This window comes from Micropterus dolomieu, linkage group LG03 (genome assembly GCF_021292245.1).
Source record: "Micropterus dolomieu isolate WLL.071019.BEF.003 ecotype Adirondacks linkage group LG03, ASM2129224v1, whole genome shotgun sequence".
NCBI lineage: Eukaryota > Metazoa > Chordata > Actinopteri > Centrarchiformes > Centrarchidae > Micropterus > Micropterus dolomieu.
Genome location: NC_060152.1, coordinates 11,766,147 through 11,788,572, shown reverse-complemented (window position 1 = coordinate 11,788,572; position 22,426 = coordinate 11,766,147). Strand labels below are relative to the sequence as shown.

At 40.1% G+C, this 22,426-nt stretch overlaps 1 protein-coding gene and 1 long non-coding RNA gene across 2 annotated transcripts in view; one reads left to right on the top strand and one right to left on the bottom strand.

The window, feature by feature from the left end:
- The window catches only part of tmem145 (transmembrane protein 145), a 42,113-nt gene continuing 19,687 nt past the window's right edge, over window positions 1–22,426 (top strand). The window contains exons 1-5 of the mRNA XM_046046016.1: window positions 1–314; window positions 13,680–13,754; window positions 14,267–14,344; window positions 18,232–18,318; window positions 18,978–19,079. Of these exons, the coding sequence (XP_045901972.1) occupies window positions 204–314; window positions 13,680–13,754; window positions 14,267–14,344; window positions 18,232–18,318; window positions 18,978–19,079 (453 nt within the window). The 5' untranslated portion in view covers window positions 1–203. The remainder of the gene's footprint in view (window positions 315–13,679; window positions 13,755–14,266; window positions 14,345–18,231; window positions 18,319–18,977; window positions 19,080–22,426) is intronic.
- On the bottom strand, window positions 19,092–21,929 carry LOC123968964. The gene is made up of 3 exons (XR_006824588.1): window positions 21,755–21,929; window positions 21,014–21,167; window positions 19,092–19,225 (listed from the first exon to the last, which is right to left on the bottom strand). It is a non-coding gene; the product is annotated as an uncharacterized LOC123968964 (long non-coding RNA).

The window sequence follows — 22,426 nt, the reverse complement described above, 5'->3', positions numbered from 1 at the left end:
CCAAACAACCACACACAGAATCCACCATCCAGCTTCCACTGCTGGAGGGGGGCCCACATGCATTGAAGGGACCAACGTGAACGCGCCTGGTTCTTCTTTCACCGTCGCTCGCACTCGAGCCGTTCCTCCGCGCGCGCTCCCACTCAGAGACAGGCTTCAGAGAGCCCGGAGAGCAGACGAGCGACAGCGGGGGAGAGAGAAAGATGGAGGTGAGGGTCGGGGAGAGACTCTTGTGCCTGGCTGTGCTGTCCAGCGTCTTCTGCGTGGATTCAGTCCTGGGGAAATACGTCAAAGGCATCGTGAACACCAAAGAGGTGAGCGCTGTTTTTTGTCTTTTAAATTAGTTGCCACTTCGACAATGACACCGCCACAGACTGAGAGGAGTGGGGACTCAACTGCGTATCCGCACGCAGGTGTATCTGTGGTGGGCTGTACCGCGGATAGACCACGAGGCTATCACCAATTCACCTCTAAGTTGCCTTGGATATGTACATGCTGCCATATGAAACACACTCGCCTCTATTTTGCCTTGCTGTTGCGCGGCATCTGCGTGTGTGTCATCTGTGGCGTATATTTTACCCCCATTATGAGTCTTTGGCATCATTATAGCCCCAGTAAGCGGCACCTCTCCGGTTCCACAGCTAACGCCAACCGAGCCTCCTGTAGTGGTTACTCCTCTTTAAATCACATGCAGCTTAACGTGCGTTGTTTTGTTGCCACGCGTAAATGTGAATTATCAGCGGGATTTCTGTTTATGATTAGAGGACTCGTTACAGGTGTGCGTCATATGGCTTCTGGCGCGCAGCGCTGGATTTGTGATGCTCCTCGAGAAACTGGCCTCAGTCCATTCTGCTCAGGGTTTTGGTCTGTTTTCAAACATATCAGCATCGACATCATCGCTGCCCTGACAGGATCTGCGAGTTGAATTGTTTAATGTACAGCTGACCAGATGTAGCTCTGGGCCATTTGTAATTCAGGAGGCTACCACCTGCTGTTCAACATCTCTAGTTGGTATTCTCACGAGTTTGCGGATCAAGTTGGACATACATGAGTTGTTCAGCGGCTGTCGACCACAAGACAGGCCACTATGCAGACAAAGTAGCATCTATAACAACACTGGCAAATAAGACTTAATTCAAATTATTCATGGTCATTTGTGGTAATTCTGTTTCTGCAAAACCTGTGCTGTGGATGCCAAAGTATTTATCTCTTAAACAACAGAGGACACACTTGACCTTTCAGTCTGTGAGAGCAGCTGTATGCCTGGAGAGTCTAACCAGAGGTAAAGAAAATTAATGTTTTACAAACATGCCTCATGAATCATGCAAACATTAAGAGAATATATATGAAACAATTTCCCAGAGCCCAAGGTTTTTTTGTTTGGGTGGTAGTAACTCATTATGTAGGCACTTGGCTTGAAAACAGGAAGAGGTGCCAATTCACCTCCTGGGCACTGCTGAGGTGCCCTTGAGCAAGGCACCAAAGCCCTAACTGCTATAGGTGCTATGCTATGGGTAGCTCAATTATTGTGGCATCTCTCCGCATTAAGACACGTCTATAAGTCTGGTGTGTGCGTGTGTGTATTTCAGGTATGTGTGTGTGTGTGTAAAAAAATAACAGAGTGACAAAAATGAATTTCCTTAAGGGGAAAGATAAAGTACTCATTATTATCAGTATTATTGTTTTTCCGGACAATTCAGCCTACAATGATATAACCAATAAAAAAGGCGCGATTGCTCACATTTGAGAAGCTAGAACCAGCAAATGTTTTTGCTTGATAAATAAGATTCTTATCATTTGTTGAATTGTTTCATCTTTAACATGAGCACAGTCAGTCTGCCTAGTGATCAGTAGCAGGGGAGAGGACTGTGTTGTTGCACTGTTCAGCTCAGGTCACAAGGTGATGGAAGGTGTTACTGTAAAAAAGAGAAAAGAGAGCCAGCATGTTCAGAAATATCCCTCCATTGAAACACAGTATAAATATTTTGCACCAACCATGTGTACTCAGGTGTTTCACGTACCACAGATTTTCATGTGTTGCCAAAATGTGACTTGGCAGCAAACAGACGTTGAAATACTTTGCTACCGAGCACCAGTATATAACCTTACTTGTATATCACCTTACTTGGCTCCCCCCCCAAAAAACAAAGAACTGAATCTGTCAGACACCAGGCAGCTTGAGCCAACAAGCTTTAATTCTCACTCTAGCTTGCTGATTTGTTGTGCTCACATTCCCTGAAATCTGACTACAGTCAATTAAAAAAAATGCGTCATGAACTGAGAGACTGAAGTCACCCGCTTGAATCCCCGGGATGACGAAGGGGATCTGAATGGATAAATTGAACCAGAGGCACTCATCCATCCATCACTGCTGTTGAGATGCCCTTGAACGTGACGCTGAATCTGCACCTGCTCCACTGGAGCTGCTCAGTGGACTGCAATAGGTTGCACTGGGCAACTTCGAAGTGTGTGTGTGTGTGTGTGTGTGTGAGAGAGACAATTCACCTCTTGACTACTTTTGTAGTCCTCTGCAGTAAACAAGAATATAGATTTATTCAACCTGTCTTGTTATGTAAGACCACAAATAAAAGAGGTTTTACATAAATAAGTAAATTCAGAAGGATTTGATTGAGGAAATAATGTGGGAAGATTGGAACATGGTTTGTGAAGATGCACAGAAACTATAAAAATCATCTAATATGCCTGCTGTTGCATTATAATTGGCTCATGCTTATATATGTAACACCATAAAATTACACAATTTTGACAACAACATGCCAGACACATGCACTAAGTGTAATGAATGTAAAGTAACTCTGCATCATTGTTTTAGGGAATGTTGTAAAATAATGGATTTTTTTGAAAGAAGTCAAACATGTGATGGACAGAATGACCTCTGTGGGTCCCTCTCGAACTTAAGATTTTCATTTTGAACTTATACCCTTCAAGCTTAAAACTAAGGAGGAAGGAATATACACCAAAAGACGTGGATCTTGCAAAGCCAAACTGCTTATTGATGTTAATTGGAAGAAAACAAATATGACAGATATAAAAGATAGAATAGATAAATAAATAGATCAATGAAATGGCATCATGCAACTTTAAGATTGTAAAATAGACAAAATTTGTCTGAGGAAATCTGGAAACCTTTTATTATATCCCTCTCTAATCAGCAAGCTTTAGAGATCCTCTAACATAAAGCAACAATCTTATAGTTTCCTAAAAATGATCACCTTTAAGACAGGCATGGCATTGTGTGTACTACCTAGAGTGCAGAAATAATTTTAATACATATATTTTTTATTTTTTGTTTTTGTTAGTATATTTATTTTGGTACTGCTGTGTTGTTTCTTTCTTTTTTTATAAGCTATACAGTACATTATTGGTAGCTTAAGGTTTTGTTTTTGTGTTATTGGGAAGGAATTGGGGTGAGGGGAAGCATTGTTTGTCCTTGTCATCTGTACTAGTAAAGGAAAACTAATAAACAGTAAATAAAAATGAATAGTACATTCTGAACTTAAAGTGCATTGTGGGCTATAACTAACAATTATTTTCATTATTGATTAATCTGATTATTTCTTGAAGAATCGGTTGATCTATGAAATTTCAGGAAAAAGTGAATTTTGACAATTTCCTAGAGCCGAAGGTGATGTCTTTGAACAACGCTCAAAAATCCTAAGATATTAAGTTACTAAAATGTAAATAAAAAATTTAATAAAATGGAGACGTGTGCTTTATTTCTTGCTTTTCAGAATTTATCTTGAACCTTGTGGTTGGTTTACTCGTCTCACTCTTGTGCTTCTAAACAGTTCAGGGATCATTTGACAACCTAAGCAAAACAACAGAGCACTCTGAATAACATCAGGCAACACCAGCCGTGACATATTGATATTGTGTGTGTGTGTGTGTGTGTGTGTGTGTGTATACAGTTTAACACATCATCAGTCTTGCTTGTGCATTCTTGCCCCAAGGTCACCTACTAACTCCATTCCACTTCCCCTCTCTCTCAGATTTACACCTACACACAAACACAAAATACATCCCAGCACTCACACACAGCAACATGATGCTATAGCTGTATCAATGTTTGCAGAGGTGAAGGCAGAGTTTGTGCAGAGCTGCAAATTGATAAATGTAATTTACCACACTGGGAGGGATGAACTGTTGAAACCTGTGGAGTGGCTGGAGAAATAAAGAGAAACGCCACCAAAGATATCCAAAGGCATCGGCGTGGTAGACTGGTCAACAGCTTTATTCGGGCTGGTTGATGTGCACAATTAGCTTTAGCGGCTCATGGCGTGTGGAGGCACTGATAAAAATGTCCCTTTGAGGGGCAGGAGCTTTGAGGTCAAAGGAAGGTTGCTGTTTTGAATCCAGCTGGGAAAATCTGGGAAAGAAAAAAATCTTGCGCCTTTTCAGCAGCCAACAGCAGGACCCCTGAGCAAGGCAGTAAATCCTCTGTGTCGGTGTCCATAAAGCTGTAGCAGTTTGCAGCAGACCAATGTTAAAATTCAACAAAAGCATAGTCCTCCTCTGACCTGAGGTCGGGCTGAGGTGTTGCTCAGTTACATTTTGACAGCATCTACTTGCTGTTACAGGGGTCCAACCTCAGTTTCCAATAAGGCTGCATGATTTGGGGAAAATATGCAATAATAATAATTCTGATATATTCTAACCAATATTGTGATTGCAATTTAAATTGGGATGATTTTCTATAAGGCCTGTACTTGTGGTCTACATAGTGTTAATTGAGGTACAATTTGTACCTTATTTGTACCAAGCTTATTTTTTTCTTCATGGATAGAATCATATAAAAATAATAATTAATGCAGTTGCTTGTTGTAGAGGTTGTCCCAGAATTTTCTTTTTTCAAACTAGTCAGAGAAAAGTGAACTTGGCTAATGATGCAAAGAAGACTATAGAACACATACAGAAGTAGCCCACATTCAGTCCAACTTAAAAAGACACCCTCATGCAGAGAGTGGCCAACGCAAGAATTAAGTTGATTAAAAGTAGTTAAGACAACATTAGCCAGCTTAAACTTGGTTCCTACGGCTTGTTAAGATGCTTTTGAGCATTAAACATATTGTCAAACTTGCAGCTCTTTCAAATTGTAATTTTTTATATTAAAAATAATCAATCATTCAGCCGTAGTATTCTGCATTCTCTTGGGAATTGAGGGTGGGGGGTTTAGAGATTCATCACTGAATATTCATGTTGTGAAATGTGTCTATAGACAGGTTAAAATGTTATTGGTCTTTGGTTTCCAAAGTTAATGAAAATTTGTGGATTAGACCAGAAAGGTCTTTAAACTTTAGTCTTTTGAAAATTAATGAAAATGAACAGATGCCCTTGAAAGTTCTGTTTCTAATTTAAAAATCTAGCTCCCATATTCATCAGCGTGCCTCAGCTCTGTGGGCCTTTCTCCATCCTAAAATCAACATCTCACATCCTGAGGAAAAACACTATGATGGATGTCGGGGTTGGCATAGCAGCAGTTCTGAAATGAAGGATTTCACCAGGATTTCTAGACTTAATGGGATCATGAAGTTAAGAGGCCTAGTATGTGGTGTCTTATTTTAATTAATGTCATGTCTTATCTTAAAATATGCCAGTTCTAAATTCTTCAATTTCAACAAACAAGACTTTGAAAGTCAGTGAAGAATCTTTAAAGTTGACATTGAAGTAAGTTTTGGAAACCCCGTATGCATAGAATTTCCAACTCAATCAGTTTTCCTGCATCTCTTTTTAATGAGGACATTGTGATTAGATACAGGCACCATGTATGTGTGCAGGTGTGTGCGCATGTGAGAGAGTGTTTTTCATGGGTCCATATGCTTGCTTTTGTGTGTGTGTGTGTGTGTGTGTGTGTGTTTGCATGTCTGAAACACCCACAGAGACAGAGAGGGACAGTGCTTGAGTGTGTTTGTGTGTGTCAATGCGTGAGTGTGTTTATGCGTCGCAGTGTTGTGTAACCCTGACTAATGAATCATTGAGAAGCCCAGCGGTCCAGGGGTGACTTGACTAGCTGATTGGTAATTAATTGTTAATGAGGCTTAGCAAGCAAACAGAGATCTGGAGAGAAAGAGGAAAAAGACAGAAAGCTACTAGAGATGAAAGGACAGACTATGAGGGAGGGAGGAAGAAAGAAAGACAAAAAGAGGGAATGAGACGGAGAGATGCTGAATTGACCGGATACTGCATCAAGGCATAGCACTTGATTAATGGGGTGTACATGCACACACGCACGCGCATGTGCAAGCATGCACACAAGCTTGGGGAGGAGGCTGAGTGATTCTGCATCACAATGCAGTGGCCATGGGGAAATAAGAAGACTAAAAGGGGATTAAGGTAGACACCTCATCCACTGTTGGTGTTCTGCAGCGCTCAGTTTCTTTTCTACTCTCCACTGATGCACACACTTGCATGCACACATACACACACCAAGCTGCACTGGGCTAACTAGATTCCGCTTGGCTTAGTTGTTGATGTCAATGGAATAGCTTGAGTCAGGTGGTGAATTGTGCTAACAGCTATCTGAGCTCCATGCTGGCTTGTTGACGCCGTCTTGGCCTTGTTGTTAGACTCAGTGGTCTGCCTTTAAAGGGGAACTCCACCGATTTTACACATTAAAGTATGTTTACAGGTCTTGGAATACTACTGCATATGTGAAAAAAATTGTATAAAGCCTTCTGTGGCTCCAGAGGGAGCCGTGTGAAATCTGCCTCAAATCATTCTTCTCACCTACAAAGCTCTTAATCGTCAGGCACCATCTTATCTTAAAGATCTCATAGTACCTTACTACCCCACCAGAGCACTGTGCTCCCAGAATGCAGGGTTACTTGTGGTTCATAGAGTCTCCAAAAGTAGACTAGGAGCCAGAGCGTTCAGCTATCAAGCTCCTCTCCTGTGGAACCAGGTTCCAGTTTGGGTTCAGGAGGCAGACACCATCTCCACATTTAAGAGTAGGCTTAAGACTTTCCTCTTTGATAAAGCTTATAGTTAGGGCTGGCTCAGGTGAGACCTGAACCAGTTATGCTGCTATAGGCCTAGACTGCCAGGGGACTTCCCATGATGCACTGAGGTCCTCTCTCCTCTACTTTCTCTCCCTCTCTATGCAACCTCATCACATTATTGCATGTTACTAACTCAACTTCTCCCCTTTCCGGTAGTCTTGTGCTTTCTCGTCCCTCTCCTCTCTCCTCCTATCACTTCCTGCAGGTGTTTCTGGCTCTGGAGCTGTGGAGTCTGGATCTGTGGTTGCGAGTCACCTGCTGCCCCCGTGTTCCTGCTCGACACTCTCTGCTACAACTATTGTTACTAGTCCTATTGTTATTATAATCATTAACATTACGATTATTATCATTAACACTACTGTAAATATCTGTACCAATTTTCATTCAGTCTATAGCAACATTACCTTGTCTGTACCTCTGTGTGTATATTGTGTAGGCTGCCTCCCTCCCTCCCTCTCTCTCCTTCACCCCCAACCGGTCAAGGCAGATGGCCGCCCACCCTGAGCCATGGTTCTGCTCGAGGTTTCTGCCTCTTAAAAGGAAGTTTTTCCTTGCCTCTGTCGCCTAGTGCTTGCTCTTGGTGGGAATTGTTGGGTTTCTGTAAATAACATCACAGAGTACGGTCTAGACCTGCTCTTTTATGAAAAGCGCTGTGAGATAACTGTTGTTGTGATTTGGCGCTATATAAATAAAATTGAATTGATGTCATTTGAGTTATGTGTTTAAGCTAAACATGCCACTGACCTAAAGTCCCTATTGTGCAGAAACTAATGATAAGGCTGAATGTTTAAAATTTTGCTAAAAAATTACTTATGATTAATGATTCATTGATTATTAAAATTGTTGTAAATAAATAGGGCTGGGTGATATGAAAATCTATATCAACAGTTTTACCTTGATAAGGTTAAATGTTAAAATAATTTATATGACCAAAAATATGTGGACAGTATTTGTGCACTGAGGCTGTTTTTGTGGTTTAGATTAGGGCTGCAAATAATGATTATTTTCATCAAGAATTTGTCAGCAATTATTTATTAAAATAATTAGCTGATTAGTGTATCAAATGTCAGATTGTGAAAAATGTGCATTGAAATTTCCCTTCTTAAAAACTCACTTTTGAGAAACCCATTAATGTGTGACATTTTAACTTGAAAAATTACTTATCAGTCATCACAATAACTGCCGACTATTTTTCTGTCGATCGACTAATTGGTATATCAACTAATCTTTTCAGCTCCAGTGGAGATCCATTTATGGGATATTGTTACTGCACACAATGATATAATGAACTTCGTGGCAGCTGTTTGGAAGACCTTCTCCTATTTTAACATGACAATACCCCCATGCACAAAGCCAGGTCCATAAAGAAATTCTGTGTTCTCTAGGTTTGTTGATCTGATCTCAACTCCATCAAACACCTTTTGGATGAACTGTAATGCCGACTGTGAGCTGGGACTTATCACCCAACATCAGTACCCAACCTCACTAATGCTCTTGTGGTTGAAAGGGAGAAAATCCCTGGGATCCAAAATCTTGTGGAAAGCCTGTCTTTAAGAGTGAAGGCTGCAGCATATTAATGTCCATGGCTTTGAAATGAAATGTTCTCATATGGGTATACTGTTTCTGGGACTACATACTTTTTGGCATGTATCATCATGTTGGCTGGCTTCTGATATGTTCGTCTTGTATAATCACAGTATACAACCAGTTAAAGATACAGGGCTGCTGGCCAATTGGTTGGTTTAACTTCTGGCTAGATGTCACTGGCTGAATATAGACATTTATTGAAAATTGTAACTTGATTTTAGAGAAAGCAATGTAAAAGGACAAGCGTACGAGAGCTGGACAAAATATAAGTGTTTATGTGTGCTTGAATGAACAGCCTGGCCTTTTGATGTTTCTATGGCAGCTGCAAACTAAGGCATGCTGTGGTTGCTATGACAATGGGGTGGGGGTGAGTGGTGTGGATGAGTTCGGGTATGCATGTTTGTTTCAGACCTGCCATGGAATGCTGTACGAGTGTGTGTAAGAGTGTGTGGCAGATGCTCGTGGGTAATTCTGTGTGGTGCGTTTGCCCAACAAGGGGGTCTTTCACAGTCCGAGCCTATGGTCAGTTAAATGATAAACCCTACCATCCCAAGCACACCATGTCTCTCTCCTCTCCCCAGGGAGTCATCGTTGGGTCAGTGCTTCCCTCTGCTACCCTGGTTGTCATGGTTGCAACCTTAAGCGTCACAGGGGACAGCACACAGAGGTGCAAGTCTCTGGAGTCTGCCATGAATTATAACCCAGAGGCTCTGGGGGATGAAGCAGGCTGGCAGCGGCTGAAATATGGTTGCGGTTTTGTTTGCTGTGATATATGGAGGCAGCAGTGCAAGCCACGCTACACTGCTCTGGTCGCACTTTATTTCTCACCACAGAAATTACTGTGTTTGTTTATGCAGGGAGAATGCAGGACAGAGGTAATTACAGTATAATGGTGCATGGGGAGTTTAGCTGGTTGGGTGGAGATCAAGAGTTCATAACAACCAACCTGAAGGCTGGTTTTGGTAAGGAAGAGGAGAACTGTGCTCGAGTACTTGAAGAGGCTGAAATGTGCAACAGATTCTTGTGTACAAGTCAAAACATAGTGTGTGAATGCAGTTGTGGCCATGTTTTAGATCTGCTTATTTTAAGCGTACAATTGATTTTAGGGTTGATAAATATTACCTGAAGTAGAACTCAATTTAATATCATATCCTTAGATGAGATATACTGTGCAATTGGGATTTTCTGGTCTGAAAAAAGCTACACTCACAAGTGAATGAATGAATACCTGTTTTGTCATTATATCCAGATAACTTACAACAGATAACTCCAGTTAGGATTGGGAAAGCCTGGGAAGTCATACATCAAATCATTCAGGGTAGTGCTGAATATTGAAGCTCAGTACTTTTTGAGTTGTCTGCTGTATAGGGTATCAAATAAAAAAAAATCAAAGTGTTTACTCATTCTGATAAGATGCATCTAGGGCTGTCACCGACTAAGGATTTACATAGACGAATCAGAATCGTCAAGTCCTGCCTATAGTCGACTGATAGTCGAATCATGTGTGTTTTTGTGGGCGGCGATAGCGAGCGGGGGGGGGAACACCCCCATATCGCCAAAATGGCATTATACTTGTTTTGCTGCGAAGCTTCGACTATGAGATTGACAGTCGAGTCAGGCTCAGCCCATCGAATCTTGACTATTGGGGATCAGCCTTAGATTTACATTTACATACAACGTTATCCAAAGCGACTTACAATTGCTATATATGTCAGGGGTCACACACCTCTGGAGCAACTATGGTTGCACAATGGTGTCTCACAGTGCATTCGAACCAGGGTCTCTCACACCAAAGGCATGCGTCTTATCATTATTATTAAAGGCACTGCGCCATCTAATGATTATTTTAATTATCAGTATTTAAAAATTTCAATAAATGCCCATCACCATTTCCTAAAACCCAGGGGAAAGTCTTAAAATGTTTTTTTTTCGTCAAAGCAAATGTCAAAAAGATAAGATATTCAGTTTACTGTCATATAGACAAGAAAAAGCACATTATCTCATTTGAGAAGCATATTTGGCATTCTTGCTTGAGAAATAACTTAAATGATAAATCACATATCAAAATATTTTATATATTGTTTTTTCATCGATTGACTAAATGGTTTATTGACTGATTGATTTGGCTCTAGTGTCAAATTGGCACTGAATAGGCTTGTTTACTTTAATCTCATCTGCAATAGAAAGACAGAGCAGAGAAAGTACGGTCTCCCAACAGTATGAGGTGCTGCGTGTCATCTCCTCTCCCACTCCCACATTTCAGTGCCTCTCTTCAACTGCTCCTATCAAATAAAGCTCAAAAGCCCCAAAATGTTATCTTAAAAAAAGGCATTTTGTGTTTATTTTTTTAACGTTATTGGAAAAAATATTGTTTCAGTAATGGTACCAAAACACTGTATGTTGTTGTATGCTGTACGTAGAATTGACATCTGTATTGAAAGAAAACATACCTCATTATTTGAGTACCAACAAAATTGTGTCTGTAGCAAAAATAGTAAAGTATTGAAAGTTGGCGTTGAATGCCTGAACACATTCAATATTGTTTACTTGTTCTATGATATTTCCTAATTGAATTCAGAAAATCCGAACTATGCATAAAGAAAGATTTTAAAATTAGGGTTGATAACATGAATCTTATTCTATTACAGTAGGAGTTTTGGGATATTTAATTAGGACTGCAACTAATGATATTTTCATTATAGATTATTCTGCTGATTTTTCTTACTGGATTAATTTATTAATCAATTAGTCCATGACATATTCCTATTGCTTAAATCTGACCAACAGTACAAAAGATGTTCTGTCTGTACTATCAAACTCTACTAAGAAGAACAGTAAATTTACACCTTTTAAGAAGCTGGAATTTTGGCATTTTGACCTTGAAAAATAACAAATATTAATTAAGTAGCAAAATGGTTAATAGAATTAATCCTCTGCAGAGATAAAAGGAGATGATTCCTCGTTACTAAAAGGCAAATCTGTAGTGTTTTTGGTTTAAACCCAACTCTAAACTCTAGTGTCATTTGTCTAAATAAGTCTTCTGTCATTTGTTGTACTTTTGTAAGATTCTCATTCTCGTGAAAACTTTTCATTTATTCTAGCTGCCTCTGTAGGGCCTACTCATACCAGGCAGTCCAGTTCAGATAGTGTGTGTAAACAGCACAAGTGATGTGGTGTTAGTGCTGTGTTCAGCACTATGATCCATATCTACAGAATGTGTCTGCCCACAGCTGTATAGAATATATAATATAATATATATATATATATACACAGACCACCATGCTGCTGCAGTGCCTTATGTAAGCTCAGTGAAGTACACCATCAGCACTATTATCTGGTCCCACGCTGCCAAGCTTATGGCTGAATAATATTAAGAAAGGATAGTTCTGTCACCCTTATTAAAGTGTTCACCCTTACTAGAGGTTTACCCTCTTGGCACTACCTCCCTTCTTTTTCTCTTCTCTCCAAACCTTGTTCTTTTATTTCTCCTCCACCTCTTCTTTAACCTTTCTGAAACTCTACTCATCCCTTCCCCCTCTCCTCTCTTTCACTTCCTTATTGCCATGTTTATGTCCTCTCCGATGTTTATTTTATTTCTTCTCTTCCTTATTGCTCCCCTTCCCTCTTCTACATCTTTAACCTCCGTATGCTTCCCAACCACCTTTTTTTAGCCACAAGTGCTGTGCCTTTCGGGATGTCAATGTTGGTCTGTCATTCACTTCACCACTTTGGTCCAGACTGAAATATCTCAACATCTATTGGATGGATTCATGTTCAATTTTGGTACAGATAACCATGATGCACAAAAAATAATAACTTTGTTGCTCCCCTGACCTTTCCTTTAGCTCCAGCAAGTCAAAGTTCTCACTTATCATGTGCAATATCTCAACATCTACTCGATGGATTTGCACAAACATTTGGAGAGACCGTCATGCTCCTCAGACATTAATTGATACTGACTTTGGTAATCCCCTGGCTTTTGCTCTGTCGCCACCACGAGGCTGACATTTGTGGTTTTGAGTGAAATGTCTCAACAACTTGGATGGATTGGTGTGAAATTTGGTACAGACAGCCTCTCAGGATGAACTGATATAACTTTTGTCATCCCTTGACTTTTCACCTAACACCATCTTCAGGGGGCGGTTTCAGAAAGACAGGCTTTGACTGCGAATGGCTTACTACCGATCTAACTAATGAACCTCAGTGAAAACTAACTATGCTACTCTCTCTCTCTGTCTTTGTCCCTCATCTCTGGCTTTCTTTGTAATCAGCTTACTATGGGTACTCTTTAATCAACTAGATTTTGTCATGATCTCCTTCAGCTAATCATATTGTTGCTGTCACACATCCCATTACCAACTCCACCAGTATCTAGACTCCATCAGGGGTGTATCCTATACTACTCATGGCTTCACTAACCCCTTAAAAATATGATGATGTCATGACTGAGTCTAATTGCCAAAGACCACTCACCAAATGAACTCTCTTCTGATTGAAATAGTCAGACTGTATATTAATTCATTGCACAAAGCTGTTTCTTTCATGACTATTGTAAGTAAGAATAATTTAATGAATTCTGGGTAAATTAAGACTTTATTCCATACTAAAACACATGTCTGACCAAGCAACCGCGTCAAACCTCTCAGTTCAGAAATGTTCAGAAAATGTTCGGCTTTTGGATAAGTTCAACCGTTACAAAGACATTTTAATGAGAAAATTCATTAAAGAGTGAAACAATGCCAAAAACATCCAGTAGCATAAAATCTTAACGCAGTGCAGACCTGTAGTAGAGCTGAGTTCTTCCACTTACTCACCAGTCAGGCACAGTATATTTCCAGTTTGTTACTGCAATGTCTTTGCTTTGCTCCACATTGTAAGTAAACCACAAATTATGAGCCATGTTTTGCTCATTTTTTGTCATTTGGTGCCATTGGTCAGCATGTAATACTGATTATTACCATGGAAACATGGGACTTGAGTTAGCCTGGGTATAAGGTGACAAATGTTTTTGCTTCATCCATGTTAATTGTTTTTTTGTTTCACTTTTTTCCCTCTCTCTTCCGTTTTTAACTCCAGGACTGGGTTTTCCTCACTCGCTTCTGCTTTCTCACCGACTTTGGACGTCTGGACTTCCGGTTCCGCTATCCAAAGGTAGGATAACTTACTGTAGCTGTGCTGTGTTTGTTTGTGAATGTTTTACATCTATAATTTTCAATAAATGTTCCACATTGCCTCAGCTTGTCACCCTATCTTCTCTGGCAACATAAGCATTTTACTTTTCTTCTTTCTCCATCCTTTCTTTCTCTACTTTTCTATCTTTCCTCTCAACTACCTCTCTGTCTTTCTTTCTTTCTTTCCTTCCTCTTACCACATCTAAACTGATGTCATCGCTCTTTCTCTCTGCTCTCCTTCCTCCGGCTGTTCCTGCTGTACCCACCTCGTCCTCTTTTTCTATCCCCTACTCCTTTTTCTCTCCCCCGCTCTATCTTTCTACTCGTCTGTTTTGTTCTTCCGCTCTGTCTTCTTTTACCCGTGTCTTGCTTTACTGTTGTAGCCTGCAGACTTTGGAAACAGTTTTTGTCGTATAAATCTCAAACTGTCTCACTGCCTCCTCTCGGATCTATGCACTCTCTGTTTTCTCTCTCTGTCTCTCCTCTATGCAGTCTCGTTGCTGTCAGAACATATTGCTCTACTTTGATGACAGTTCTCAGTGGCCAGCTGTGTACAAGAGGCCTGAAAAGGTGAGATACTGACACCGTCTGGATCATGTCTTTTGCCAAGCCATTAAATTAAAGAGACACACAGCTTCATTTACTAATTTGCATGTCACTGTTGTAATGAAAAAGCCCTGTGACTCCAATTTAGTTAATTTTCCCATTTTAACTTGAACTAAAGGATCACACGCTGCTCATGCTGCTCAGAATAAAACAAAGCTGTCTTTCACAGTTCCTGAAAGGCTTTTCACACACAGGCAATGATTTATTATTGATGATACATGCAGTGATCAAGGATGGTACAATCCATACTTATGAACACGTCTTGAGACAGCAGAGAGTTCTGCTTGAACTGACGCTGCTCTTTAGAAAATGACAGCGGGAAGATTTTCTGCAGATAGATGTCTATGTTCTGCTTCGGAAGCTGTTTTACTGCCATTTATAGAAAAGTTTTTGGACAGTCATACATTTTTTTAGTTTTGGCCCAGTACTCGAACACATTACATCCTAAATAAAACAATTAGGGCTGGGTTTCGTTCAAAGATTTTTGATATCGATACAATACCTCAACTTCAATACCGGGTCCTAAACGATACTTTTTTGGATACCAATTTTATACTCAACAAACTGAGAACCATTGTTGTTTGTATAAAGTAACTTAATTATCACATTATTATCATTAATATTGTTTGTTATTTTAATAATTGTTCCTTTTGAAAAATTCTACTGCTTGTCAAAAAGCAAGACATATTTTCAGTGTATACGCCTATATTGTGTTTTTGTTGTTTTTATTCCTCTTTCTGTAGTTTTTATAATGTCATTTCATTGTTTATTAATTATATATTTTTTATTGTTTAAATGTGAATTTGTGCTCTGGCAACATTGTAACCTAAACATTCATGGCAATAGGCGTGAGAGAAAGAGAGAGAGAAATCTCTCATCTCATGGAAACAAGTTTATGCCACAACATATCAACGTTTCCTCCTCACTAGAGGAAGAGGTGGCCAGGCAACACCTATCACAATAGAAAGTAAACTCAATCGCGTGTCTTCATTCCACTGCAGCAAAGTCACAGGATCGGTACGTGATGTCACCGTCACACAGAAGCGCTTCCGCCTGCTGCACATACAGGTGCGTGTGTCGCGGTGGCGTCACCTACTGATCCTTCAGAAATGCTCGGGAAAATGTAGCGTGTGTGGTCGCTACTGGGTCAATAAAAGACCTTTGTTTTGATTTGATTCACGAAACAGCGACGCCACCACCAAGCTACTGAGAAATGTACCATAAAACTTCAATTAATAGCCGAGTCCCAAATAGCCACCTACCTCCTTTACTGGCCTGGTGTGGGAACACATTTTGACAAACCTTGGTCTGGTTTTTATAGAAGTTAGATTCTCCACAATACCACTCACTAAGTGGTATTTAACGGAAACAACAAGACCCAAAGTCTAATTCTTATTATTTAATATATTCCTTTAGTCTGTAAGGGTCCACCGATCAAAAGAATCAAAACAGCTTTTCAGAAAAATTTATCCAAGTTGTGAATCCTGTCATGTGAAGTCCATCGCTCTCTGTCTGCTAACTTCTCTCATCCTGCACCGTGTTGTTGTTTTTAGTTTGCTGTCTTCAAAATAAAAGCGCAAAAGTCGTCTGTGGGAGCTAGATCGAATGACGTGTATTTCATAATATTTGATAATTTTTACATAAGTATTATTCTGTTTGAAATAAAAACTGTTTCATAGTAGTTTCAGTTTTGTGCAAAAATAATTAAAGGCCTGTCCTATATGGACGCCTGTCCCAAATATAGGCAGGGTCAATTCAGTGATTTTAGCAAATAAAAGCCCGGGCTATTATTCAAAGTTTTACCATAGTTAATCTAGTAAGGGGGCCCTGCGATGGACTGGCGACCTGTCCAGGGTGTACCCCGCCTTTCGCCCAATGTCAGCTGGGATAGGCTCCAGCCCCCCGCGACCCTGTACACAGGATAAGCGGTTGACGATGAATGGATGGATGGATGGAAACTAGTAACGCCGCTACTTGTAGCATGTTGAAGCAAGCTCGGTGGCAGTAGAGCACTGGGACGATGACTGCACCAGCTCTGTCTTGTTGGAGACATCAAAGATGGAGCAATTTTCTGCTCTTAAGTTTATTCCATGCTCAGTCAAGGGCTTCACCAGGTCTTGTGGCCGCTCTTGGCAGCAATTATCTTACGTCACAAATATTGCATTGCGCTGTTGCATCAAGCCTGGTGCAATGTAGCCACACTTTTGATTTTCTCCACGTCTTATACATCCACGAGCAACGTCTCTGTGCGTAACTGGCGTGATCTAGTGTTTACATGACCACAGCCATCAAGCATACTGCATGCTTATTGGCTCATTGACGTTAACAAGAACCTTTAGGTATGGAATTTGGTACCGAAAGACAGTTTTTGATGCTCGATGGTATTGAGGCAATTTGGTCGGTGCCTAAAAAGTATTGAACTCGATACTCAGCCCTAAAAACAATACAGGGTAATGTGCCTTTATTTAAAGATAATTATATCCCTATTGGGTGAACATTTTAGGAAATACATCCCTGTCTTTGTACAGCTGCACTGTTCAAAAGAAGGGGATTCGATGTGCTATGAATAATATTGATATTGTTCACCCAACAATATCATTAGGTTAACAATAATTGAACATCCTTAAAACTGAAAGTCAGCACTTCAGCCTCATTGTCATTGTTTTATTTCAAATCCAGTCTGCTTGAATACAGAGCCAAAACAATAGAAAATGCGTCTTTTTTCCATGCCGGCTGCACTGTATGCATTTTGAGTAATTCCTATTTTGGTGAGCTGGCAAACTTATTCTCCCATCCACAATCTCTGCAGTGTACATTTAACGTAAGGTTGATTGCATAATTTTAAGTCTTAGGTCTGAGATTTTTGTTTTTTATAGAGTGTGGATTCATGTAATATTGGCCCCATTGGCCCATTCATGAATCGTTAATCTGTGTCTTATATGCCACAGTCAGCTGGTACTATAAGATATAACATGATACAGTCAATAAAACCAACATTAAATTGCTTTCACAATCCATGAATAATGTATGATGCGACCATTTACTATAGCCATATGTTGGTACCCTACACTCACTCATTTTAAAAGTTGTGCTTAAACAGCCTTGTGTTGTTTTATCAACACATGACATCTGATGTAGCTGTAAGTTATTACAAATACAGTTAGGGTTATCATGTGTTTTGTGAACTATATAGGAAAATCCATGGTAAAATGGTCTAGCAGAGTTAAAAAATAAAGAACAACATTGACCAAAAACCTTGAATTTCTTGGCCCATTTGATGATTTGGTGGTGTATTCTTCTTGCGGATGTCTTTTGACACCCAAATGTGACACTATGTTAAGATATTTTCAGCACAGTTACAAAGAGAGTTTGTGTCAGTTTCCTAGAAACAAATAGCGATGCCTTTATTCTACACTCACCATTTCACACTAATATTCAGCACATTGGACACAGGGAGAAATCCATCACAGAAGAGACAAAAAATATCAATTTTAATTCCAATCACAGCAGCTGCAATGGACCAGAAGGCAATGTAGCCATAATTTAAATTACATTTTGATTAAACACACATTGCATTTTCCAGACTGGAAAAATGTTCTCTTATGCTTTTACTCCTGCTCTGTTATTACTTTACATTTACATTACATATTCTAGGTATAACCTGCAGCTGCATGCAACAAGTCTGTGCACTTCTTCTGAGCTTTATTGAAAAATATTTTGTGAAATGTGTGAAAATGGAAATAGATGAGAGTGGCTGAGGGTAAGAAAATACAGCAGAAATTTCAATTAGGGCCGTTTTGAATGTTTTAATGTTGTTCCTATTTTGATTTTACTGTGTTTTCTGCCATCAGAACTGCTACCAGAAGGAAGCGGTGCTGAGGCCTGAGAACAACCAGGTCATTAACCTCACAACACGCTACACCTGGTCGGGCTGTGTGGTAAGAGCACACGCACAAATTTATACAAACACTTGTGTGTCGCTGAGAATCCTACAGAATCTAATGCAGGGATGCTGCTCTGTAACTCAAGTTGACCTCTGACCTCTCTGTGTTGTGAGAGGTACGCATTACAGACTATCACATTATTCCTTTTATCACCAGACAGTTGAACTTATTTTCATCTTTCCTGTTGCATATTCTTTTGTAATGCAAAAAAGGAACATTAATATGTAAGAGATGTAAACAGAGCGAGCGAGAGAGAGAGCGCTAATGGCCTGTAATGTGTTTTTGTAACATTTTACTGATTCACACATTTCCACTCTTGATGATGCATCCAAGTCAGCCAGAAAAGGTCCAAAAGATATTTCTCTCCTGTAACACCTTTTTAAAAAAAACAAAAAAACTTTTTTCAATAAACAACACAACGTGTGTGTTTAACACATTAGGAAGTGTCAGTGCCAGCGTGACTCTGTTGTTGTGATCTTGTTCCCACATTTTAGTCTATATTGAGGTGTGAAATGTGTTTATATCTTGATGTATCAGGCTCCCACTCTACTGTGATAATTCAGTCTGTCTCTTAGGTAAAACACGCTGATGTTTTGGTTAATGACATCCGCTGTTCACCCCCTCCCCATGCATTTCTTTTATCTTTCTCTCAGGTGGAGGGAGACGGGAACGAGGAGGTTCTGAGCTGCGTGGGCGGCCGTAGTTTTCGCTCTGTGAGGGAAAGATGGTGGTACATCGCTCTCAGCAAGTGTGGGGTAAGCACTGACCTGTAACTTCCCTGACCACCTGACTCTTCCTCTATATGAGGGCAGGTGTACTAACAGGCGGTTTCCATGGTGACGCACACACAGACTCAGAGGGCTCTTGTGCAAACAGACCCGTGTAGTCACTGTTTGTTTATCTGAAGATCAGTAGAAAACAAACATCCCCATCGTCAGCATCATCATCTATCCAAAAATCATTCAAAATTAAAGACAGATTGTTCTTTAGGAGGATAATTGATAAGAGATAAGAGAGTTGTGTACTTTCTTAGATATTTATAAATATATTGCAATGCAGATTTTTTGAAGAGTTATTTTAACATTTAAGTTTTTGCAGTCAAGCAAAAAAACAGATTTCAGGTGCAAGCTGCAGCATCTTAAAAGCATATTAGCTTAAAAGCTCAGGCAAAAATATACCAAGAATACCCCGAGGAAGGCTCTGTGAAACCCTGGATGTTTTAAGGCTACTTTTTGTGCTGCCTACCTTTTAAATTTTAAATCAACTTGAGCATAATTTTTGTCCCAGTATGTGCTTTCCCATTTGAGCAGTTTGCACAGGCTACATTTTAAATTCTAGAAATAAAGTAATCTAAGTAGGCAAAATAAGGAAATTTAACCACGTGATTTACAGTAATTAAATGAGATGGATGGATAGATAGATAGTAAAGATTACAATTTAGAAAAACTGATATTCTGCTAAAGAATTTGAAATGCTGCTGCATGTTACAGACCACCAGACTCAATTCTAAATGTAGTATAGCTAATAGTAATGCTTTCTTTTCCAAAATGCCCCTCACATCCCCATGCCCTACTCACTTCATCTGTTACAGCTGACCCTGAATCTGTGCATCTCTCTTTGAATTGCCTCTGAACACCATGAAGCGTTTTATCTCTCTCCCATGCTACAGGGCTTTGTGCAACAAAGACTCTTAATATGTGACTCTCTGCTTAAACTGTGCTAAACATGCCTTACAAGGATTCCACTGAAGCCTATTGATTAGCTAGCTTCAGGGACTTTTAAGCAGTGTGTTGTTTTATAATGGGACTCAGTATTGTGCTAATGGTGTACCAGGAGAAAAAAGAGCGAAGTGGTAGCTACAGTGTGTTGTTTGTTGATGTGAGTCTGGACTGGGGCACTCGGTGAAGAAATCATGACCATGTGTAATGATAGCTCTGCTTAGTGATGATGCATCCTCCTACACCGAGGGCTTCAGTCAAGGACGAAATCCCAGGAATATGTGTGTGTGTGTGTGTGTGTTGTTTTTTTATGTTTGCAGTGTTTTCATGTTTGTGAAAGTGGAGGAGGAAAATAATGAATAAGTAAGATTCCTGTTGAATGTGGAAACTGAATGTCTGCCTGCCTGTCAGTGTCATTCTCTGGGTTACATCAGTGTCATGCTCCTGGACATGATTCTGCGTGTGTGTGAGAGAATTGTTTTTTGTGGGTTTGTTTTTGTGCTGTCGGTTGAGAGCGCTGGCTGAAGAAGGATATGATTAGAACGGATGCTTCCCGCAGAGTGTGGTTTAGTGTCACGCCAGCATCCGCTGATAGACACGCTGCCTAATGCTGTTGAACTAAAGTATAAAAGCTCTTCTCCACTCCCGGGGACATATGCACGCTTCTCCCCGCATCCAATTTCCACCCCTTGCCTGCCTTTTGCTTTCACACCTATCTGTCTTTTCTACCTCTGTCGCTCACAATCTTTGGCTACGTCCCCGCTCTCTTTCAACTCTCTGTCACCAAGCTATGACGCACTCCATGCCATTTCATATCTATTTACCTCTCCGTCTTCTGCTCCTCTCTGTCAGCCTGTCTCTAATTGCATTTTTCCCCTCCATCTTGCCATCTCACTGGTCTCATTTCTTCTCTGCTTCTCGCTCATTCCATGCATTTTTCTAAACACTTTTATGTGCTACTACATATTTACCTCTCCTTGTCCCTGTTTCTCTCTTATCCAGCGCTCCTTTCATGTGCTTTCCATCTCAGTCTTTACCTGTGCTGAAGTGGGTCTAAATCTATATCGGCTCATAAGCTCTTAAAACCAGAGGATGACTACTCTCACTCCCCAGATGTAGACTTTCCTGCACAAAATGGTAAAATGTGAGGTTGAGCATTATTCAACATTTCCAGGCAATTTCACTTGATTAATTATAGCAGGAAACCTCAAGGCTGCAAATAATCATTATTTCATCAGGAGAAAAAAGACAGTCATTATAAATAAAATTCAGGTCATCACAAATTACAGAGCAGGGGACCTCTGGCAGCCAGGATGAAGGATATTCAGACTAGTAAATTGTCAGAGTAACCAAAGTGCACTAAAATTAGCAGGCTTGAATGTTATTTTTTTCTCCAGCACATGCCTTTGCATGAATAATAATTTGATCATTTAAAGTCTCAAAACTTTTAAAAGCTTTCTTTACAGACATACATCACACTGTACAGTCCAGCTCTAATTGCACCTGTGCAGCACTGTACAGCCACAAAGTTTTGAGAATTTGCAGTAATATAACTCGTTAGGTATATCTAGTCATACCATTAATTAAAAATAAACAGTTTATGAGGCATTTATCCTTGAAACAGAAGTGGAGAAATGGAAAGCTTTGAATGGGTGTAATCAACCTCTGCTTTATTATGTTGAGCTGAACTGCTGTTAATAAAACAAAATTACCTCAGTAGGGAGCCAAGGAAGCACTGAAAAAATTAAACTGGCTGTTAATGGACACATGCAACTAAAATGGCCAAAATTTCTCCGCTGTCTACTTGCCCAGGTGACTCATCCAAACAGTATTGAAACATGCCCGCATCTGCTGTATTTTCTCCAGTTCTGATTTTAAAAATTGTATACTACAGTGGGGGAAATAAGTATTTGACCACTTGCTGATTTTGCAGGTTTGCCCACTTACAAAGAATGCAACGATCTATAATTTTAATCATATGTACATTCTAACAGTGAAAGACAGAATCCCAAAGAAAATTCCAGAAAAATCACATCATATGAATTTATTAAAATTGATAACCATCTGATGAGGAAAAACAAGTATTTGACCCCCTGGACAAACAGCATGTTAATATTTTGTAGAAAAGCCATTATTGGCCAGCACAGATGTCAAACGGTTTTTATAGTTGGTGACAAGGTTTGTGCACATTTCGGCAGGGATGTTGGCCCACTCCTCCCTGCAGACAGCCTCCAAATCATTCAGGTTCCGAGGTTGTCGCCTGGCAACTCGAATTTTAAGCTCCCTCCAAAGATTTTCAATTGGATTCAGGTCTGGAGACTGGCTAGGCCACTCCAGAACCTTGATGTGCTTCTTCTTCAGCCACTCTTTTGTTGCTTTGGCGG